Below are 8,011 nucleotides of genomic sequence, written 5' to 3'. Positions count from 1 at the left end.
ACCTTCCTAATCCTTACCTATTTCTTTCTTAAGAAATAATTTAAGGCAATATAAAGAAATTATTTTTAATATTGTATTTATAAATACATTAAAGGTAGTAATATTTTATAGGGTAAAGTACATAAATGGTCCCCGACTATGGTGTGTTGCTTTGTTGCGTCCTCCGACTATTAAAGTTACGAAATGATCCATTGATTATAAGATATTATTTTGTTCAGTGCCGACTATTAAAAGTTGTAAAATAATCACCTAACTATTCATACATTCAAAACTAGTCATTTTTTGTTGAGAAGTTTATAGCAGTCAGAGCTGGACGTTAATGTTAACTGTAATATAATAAAATATGACCCCGAGATCTCAAACGACTATCATATCTTAGTCAATAAGTTAATGTCCAGCTCAAATGTTATCAATTCTTTAATGAAAAGATGACGAATATGAAACATAAATCATTGTGTGACTATTTGTGAATTTAATAGTCAATAGACTTAACAAAACAACTATATATAGTCAATAAATTATATTATAATTTTTAATAGATAAGTAATTCAACAAAACATCTCTTATAACGGATATATCGTTTACGTACGTGACCCTGTTTTATAAGGATGGTGGTGGTGGAGCTTTAGGGATTAGAGGCGCGCGTGAGGTCCATTTGCGGTGGTATGTATTGGTTTAAAACTCACATCCCAAAAAAATTCCAAAGCATAAATATGTCGCCCCTCTCTTCCGCTACAGAAACCAAGGATTAGGTTACTCCCACCCACTCATTCCCTCAATCATAATCCACACACACTCACTGAGTTCGAATTTCATTAATATTTAATTTTATATAAATGTTAATTACGTCATATTAGAAAAATTTCATAACTTTTACTTATTATACCACACTATTTATTATTTATTATGTATTGATCCAAACTTTTATATGAACGCATCTTATTATAATTCTTGTACATATTGATTATAGTTATATTTACGTTTGCTCTCCTAACGAGAGATTGATTTTGTTTTATTAATATAGGGTGATTACAAGTGATAGTATTTGTTCTAAATACTCTCAATCATTTGATAATGAACGTTCAAATACCCTGCATTCGTTGTTGCTCGAATCCAGAACCTCTAGGAATAAAGACCATCGATCCATTTAATCACTGAGTTAACTTAATTCATATTTAAGAGAGATTAATACATCATATTAAACCCTGCTTAATTCAGATCTAAAATTTGAATTTTAAAAAATCCTTCATCAAAATGTATGTTTACAATCATATATTGGATAATTATATAAAATATTATAATATGATTATTCTAGAAGTAGAATAAAGCATTGGGTATAAATTTACATTCAGATGATAAAAAAGAATTTGAAAAACTGTGGTGAAAATACTTATTTAATTAAATAAGATGTGGGTGTGTGCATATATCTATACATCTATAATTATAAAACCCTTGATTATCAAGTATTAATTTAATTAAAAATAATTAAATTAATTTTATAAAAAATATAATTAATATTATCATGAAAATTCTACTCACATTTAAAAAAGAGAGAGAAAATAATAGTAGCAATGAGGAAAAACAAAACCCACTTTCCATCACCCACACTATATTCCTCCACTACAGTGTTTCTGTCTCCCTCACCCGACCAGACAAGTCCTATCAGATTTTTTTAATATACATTTGTCTCTCACAATTCATCATAATTCCATGTATATGTTTGTAGCCAAGAAATTAGAAAATAATTCCTTCGAACAATTTTTCTTCTTCCCTGTCGTCCCACTTCTCTTCATCCCTTTGATCCTCGCTATTTTTTTTTTCAACTTCTTTAGCCTTTTGTTCTAGCCTTATAGTGGGGTATATAGTATTTAAAAAGGGGGGAGAGAGAACAAGTTGGAACAATAATGTCACAGAATTCGGCATCTGAACGTGTTTGTTATGTTCACTGCAACTTCTGCAACACCATTTTAGCGGTACAACCCTCAATTCTCTCCTTTATCTTCTTCTTCTTCTTTTGTTGCAAAAAAGAGAGCTGATTTGGCCATGTCTGCTTCGCTGAAATCCATTTGGCTTCTTTTTCGTGAAGAACATAGTGGGAATTCACACTAGAATTAAAAGATGCCTACCATAGTTCCACGGATCATGAGATTTTCTTGATTTAGCTTGTAAAATAGCTCAAAATTCTCATTCTTTATCTCATATTTTATGAGATTTTTTAGCCTGGTTTTGTCTAAAACAAGCACGAGATACTACATACATAAATAAAACTGGGAATTTTCTGATTTAGATTCCCTTCAAAAGATTGATCCTTCATAAATAAGCAGGAAGAAGCTTGGCCAAGAGAGTTTCAATCCGAAAGTTTTTTTTTATCAGACTAGGCTACAGTTGAGCATTATTTAGGGTTCTTCCAGGTCAAGCTCCAAGTCAACAATGGCGGAGATTCTTTCCTTTTCCCTACCTTTCAAAGTCATGTTATTCCAAAGGCAAGCCTGCCACTTGTTTTAGTTTCTTCCCGATAGAAAAATCCCGATTGTTGTACTACCAGTAACCTGATCTTCTTCTACTGGAACTATTGCATCCACAAACCCTTTCTTAACAGCTTAATTCCTTCATCTGATACTAGAAATCGTAGTTTTTTTTAGATATTTGCCTTTAGTGAACGATATGTATTCGATGTAATATCAAAAACAAGTTGAGGAGAGGAAAACCAAGTGCTTCTTTTTGTCTCCTTTTCTAACCCTCTTATCGTAAAAACATTATTCCGGGAAACAAACAAAACCACATTCACAGGAACACTGCACACAAAGATCAGTAAATCAATCCACCATTCATGATAATTTTCTTTTCTTTTCTCTTCTTCTTTCTTTATTCAATGGTCATCTTTGATGGCTCATGACTTTTATGGTTTCCGTTCCGGTCACGTCGTTTTCATCTCTCTCTTACTCTCTTCCACTCTGGGTTTTCTTTTCTTTTTCCTTTTATCATCTAGCTTCAAGTGTCAGGCAGAAAAAGCCAGGCGCACCGAAAGGAAAATACATAATATTGGGGGAGAAAAGTAACAACTAACAAGTCCTTTGTACTAATAATTATTGCCCCATGTGAGATGAACAAATGACGGAGTTCTTGGAACTTAAATTTCTGGTCTAATTGATATATTTTGGCATCTGATGCTAATGCTATCACTTCTTTATCTTCCCCATCCATGGATTACTTCACCATGTTCTTTAATATTATGAAATCACAAAGGATATTTAAGCTTGGGACTTTGATTTCTTCTTTATTAGGGTTTGATAAGATTGTACAATGAAGTAAAACATTCTCCACTTTTATCTATAAATACATATACATATTCATAGCTGCTGCTGCTGATCAGTTCTGAGTCTCACTACTTTATTAAGCTTACAGGTGATTATAACATTTCCAGAATGGTAACATTTTGCAGGTTAGTGTTCCATACAACAGTTTGTTCAAAATTGTGACTGTTCGATGCGGGCATTGTGCCAATCTGCTGTCTGTAAATATGGGAACTTCACTTCAAACAGTTCCCATTCAAGATGCTCAGGTATTCAAACACAAAGAGTTATCAAAGATTCCAAAACAAATTACTATTTTTTTATGGATACCTTACCCTTTTCAGCTGATATTATTCTGATATACTCTAATATTGTGCTAAAAGTTTACTGCTCTTGTAGTTTTGTTTTTTTTGTTGAAAAACGCTATGAACAAAAGCTTTGTGGGATTGTTTGGATGATTTACTTGTTTTTGCTTTGTTTTGAGTGGAGTTGCAGAAACAGAAGACCATAAAAATTGATGAAGATCATCCAAATAAGGGCTGTGGATCTTCTTCAAAGTGCAGCAAGCAGTTTTCCGCATTTGAGTCTGCAGAACAAGAAGCGCCAAGAATGCCTCCAATTCGCCGTCAGTCTCTCTCTCTCTCTCATTTACATGCATACATACATACATACAACACATGTATACATACATAATTACATATACATGTATATATGTATGTATATATATATATATGTGTGTAGCTCAATGGCTTAAGCAACCTATCTGATATCTCCTTTCCAATCGTGGCCCCTACAAGATGGTGACATTACATGGCAAGTTTTAACTCCTCATTAATTAGTAACAGTTTCCTACACCGCACTCTAAAAGCATATCAAAAGTTGCCCCTAAAGCAGCATACGTTAAATTATATCTTTATCATAAAGAATTCTTATGCTTACATTTGCATGAAAATGGACCACTATTGAGAACCCAGGCTACTACTAGAGCCTACACTGTCAAGTTTCACATGCCACAAATGCCTGATGTTGCCTATGCCAGTACAAAACTTCTTTTTTCTATTATTTTGGATTATAAACAATCTCTTAAGTTTGATGGAAGAACCCTGAACCATTGCATGGAGATGTGAAGCCCTTATACCCAGAGTTTTTTTTTTAATTAAGCTTGATTATGATTAGATTTGATGATCTCTATATGTGATGAAATAATGCAGCCCCTGAGAAGAGACAACGTGTTCCTTCTGCGTATAACAGGTTCATTAAGTAAGTTAAACCAAACTTTCATGGCTACTTGATTATATAGGGATAATAAGTGATGGCGATCGCCTCTTACAATTTTAAATTTACGTATATTTTAGATATAATTTTATATTTTTTTATTAAAAATTTATTTTTGTCTCCTAAAATATCATAAATTCACCCCATAACCTAAAATCTTATGTCTGTCCTAGAGGAAAATAGATCACAAACCATCTTTCTCACACACATTTTCTTTTGTTGGTTCATATACTATATTTAGGGAGGAAATACAAAGGATTAAGGCTAGTAACCCAGATATCAGCCATAGGGAAGCTTTCAGCACTGCAGCAAAAAATGTAAGTTATTCTTTAGCTTCTGCAAATATAAGCTAGGATAATATTACAATTTTATTTTATCTCATTATTTATTTTTATTTTATAATATACTGTCATATTATTATAATTTCAAATATTTTTCGCTTTTTATAATTTACTCTAGCTTTATATTCTATGTTAATATTTATATATCCACTAGTTTTGCTCAAAATTAATGATCATTGCTGTTCTTTTTCCTTCACATTTTATACTTATGTATTCAGTATTTATGCATATGGATAATGGTTATGCACTTGGTTTGGCATATATATATATATATATATATATATATATATATATAATGGTAAATGTATAACAAAGAAGATGAATGCATTTGCAGTGGGCACATTTTCCACACATTCACTTTGGGCTAAACAAGCAAGCAAAAGTGGAGCAGTCATTTGCAGATCAGGCTGCTCAAAAGTCTAACCGCTACTACTGAACACAGAATGCCAACTTTACCATGGTAGAAGCCGGTCGTCTTCTTCATCAATATTATATACATACATATGTAATATGTGTTTTAATTATCAAAAAAGGAAGTGAGATTTGGATGAAGCTCTCCTAAACTATATTGCTAGGAAAGGCCTCACCTTGCTATTGTGTGTTCTGAAGATCTTTTCAATTTTCCAGTGATTGCATTTATATATATATATTGAACTCACATATCATGACATTATTTGCAGGGAATAATATGTTGCAATTTCTTATGGTGACAAATTCTGGCTATATTTTGTAATCATCTTTGGCCATGAGTGTGTCTTTCCCCTTATATTTAAGGTAGAAGATAAAGATGGTAATCTTGTCAAGAGAGAAATTCTTTAATCTTTTTAGAATATATTATGAATTGCATGGTGCAGTCCCCACGACATACGTTATAAGAGGGGAAAAATAACTAAAGTGATATTGATATAAAATAAGATATATGCAAGAGATGAGATTTAATGTGGTTCAACTTTGTTTATATTTACGGATGAGAGAAATAAAAATCCACCATGAACGTAGAGATCGTAAAGAGTACAGATACATGATATTTCATGTATCATACAACTTTGATATATATGCAAAATCTAATGTATCTCAAAATACTCTCCCAATGTCTGTACAAAATTATCTATGTAACGCAAACCCTAAAAATTACATAGACTACTATAGGATTACAACTCTCTAAAATAATTCTCTCTTATAATTCTAAAGACTAAAATATATTATCAACATGGGTTAGTTTAAGTGGTAAGTAACTTAATATCGCTTAAGAAATGTTTTGGGTTCGAATCCTTGTGCATACAGAAAATCCTCATTAGGAGACTCACTTGATAAAGTCAGGTGTGAGATGCGGGTTGGTCTAAATTAATCAAGGTGAAGCCGCACACGAATCAATTCGATTAATCAGGGTAAAACCCTAAAACCAAAAAGACAACCAAAAAAAGAAAAAACTGAAATATTATCTATTTATAGAACTAAATACTTAATTACAAAAATTCTTAACTAAATAAATTTAATCATGAAATCAATATCTAACAAGATAGATATACGAGTACAGTTTTATTCGACACCTTAGATCTGTCCTCGGATTCACCAAATGCATTAAAAATGAGGTTGTTCAAAGAATTAAATTATAGTCTCCAATACATAACTTAAAACATGTAATAAACATTATGAGGATTAATTTGGTAAATGACATGCGAATGTTGTAAACTTCATAATAGTTTAGCAAAAAGGGGGTGGGGGTAAAAAAACAAAAACCAAAAGAAGGGTGTGGGGGCGTAAATTAACTGAAATGGGATCGGTCTGTCTGAACAGAATCTGTAATGTCAAATCACCCACCTTGGAAGTATATGTTGGGTTTTCTTTCTACATTTTATGTTTTATATTGGATTTTATTCATAAATTGCTCCCTAAATTAGGTTTAGTTTGGTAGGGATTTTGTTAATTCAACCTTAAAAAATATATATTCTCTACTAGAAGTCAACTTAATACAAAATGTATATACATTCTACTTGAATCTATTCGACTAAAAAATTATATACCGTATGTCGTAATCGGTTTTTGCCCAGACACGAATTTTTATTTGGCGAGAAAAATAATGTGGATAAATGAATGATTTTTATTTAAAAATATTTTGGAAGTTGCCATCGGCCTTTTGGATTAGGTAGGTCGAATACCTAAAAATCATCTTTTAAAAGAGTTTTTAAGAAAACATCAGTTAAAAGATAAACTAGTCTGCGTTTAACCAAAAATTCATTCTTTTTAATAATAAAAAGGGATTCGTGGTCGATTACGTTTGGGAAAGGATTAGCACCCCACAACGTCCAAAATTGGTCTCTGTCGATTATAAATTGTCTCTAATAATAGAATTTAAAAATTCAAATATAAATTTAATTTATGATCCTTTCATATTCAATAAGATAATTATAAGGAAGAAAAGTATTTAAAATAATTTTTATAAATTATAAATAAAGTATTTATTTATTTAAAATATTAAAAAAAGACACATAGTTACTTTAAGACAACCACTTTCTTTAATATTAATAAACAAATAAATAAATATTAATAAGAATATAATAATTTTTCTTAAAAATAATTAAAACGAAGTAATATATATATATATATATATATATATATATATATATATATATATATACATATATATTTATGAGCAGAATATTTATTTATTTTTAAAATATCAGAATATGACGTCTAGTTATTTTAAGACCGCCCTTTCTTAATGTTTAAAAATAAATAAATATTATTATTTAATTAATTTGTGAAATTAATTAAATAATACTTATTAATCTTTCATATATATATATATTAATATGCTAAAATTAAATAAATATAAAATGAAGAAAAATATAATAATTTGAATAAAACTAAAATAACTATATATATATATATATATATATATATATATATTTATAAATACAATATTTATTTATTTAAAAATATCGGAATAGAACTTCTAGTTAATTTAAGACAACTTTATCTTAATATTTAAAAATAAATATTATTATTTAATTAAATATATTTTATATGCTAAAATAAATAATATTTAAAGTATTAAATTAAACATATTGAAATTAAAAAAGATAATAATAAAAATAAATT

The 8,011-nt window shown here is 29.8% G+C and overlaps 1 protein-coding gene across 1 annotated transcript; it reads left to right on the top strand.

Annotated features, from left to right (window-relative positions):
• Nucleotides 1–1,753: 1,753 nt before the first annotated feature.
• Nucleotides 1,754–5,441, top strand: LOC120124512 (putative axial regulator YABBY 2). The gene is made up of 6 exons (XM_039143177.1): nucleotides 1,754–1,973; nucleotides 3,443–3,562; nucleotides 3,789–3,918; nucleotides 4,505–4,553; nucleotides 4,810–4,885; nucleotides 5,244–5,441. Exons 1-6 carry the CDS (start codon nucleotides 1,905–1,907, stop codon nucleotides 5,343–5,345), a joined length of 546 nt encoding a protein of 181 aa, XP_038999108.1. The 5' UTR covers nucleotides 1,754–1,904; the 3' UTR covers nucleotides 5,346–5,441.
• The last annotated feature ends 2,570 nt before the right edge of the window (nucleotides 5,442–8,011 follow it).

Source organism: Hibiscus syriacus, unplaced genomic scaffold (assembly GCF_006381635.1).
Source record: "Hibiscus syriacus cultivar Baekdansim isolate YM2019G1 unplaced genomic scaffold, ASM638163v2 tig00110418_pilon, whole genome shotgun sequence".
Classification (NCBI taxonomy): Eukaryota; Viridiplantae; Streptophyta; class Magnoliopsida; order Malvales; family Malvaceae; genus Hibiscus; species Hibiscus syriacus.
This window is presented reverse-complemented; position numbering and strand designations above follow the sequence as displayed.

Bases quoted from the DNA above. Each gene is read 5' to 3' on its own strand.
- LOC120124512 (XM_039143177.1), top strand. From the start codon at position 1,905: ATGTCACAGAATTCGGCATCTGAACGTGTTTGTTATGTTCACTGCAAC. The intron at 4,554-4,809 runs GTAAGTTAAACC...TACTATATTTAG, and splicing joins GCGTATAACAGGTTCATTAA to GGAGGAAATACAAAGGATTA. The intron at 4,886-5,243 runs GTAAGTTATTCT...ATGCATTTGCAG, and splicing joins TCAGCACTGCAGCAAAAAAT to TGGGCACATTTTCCACACAT.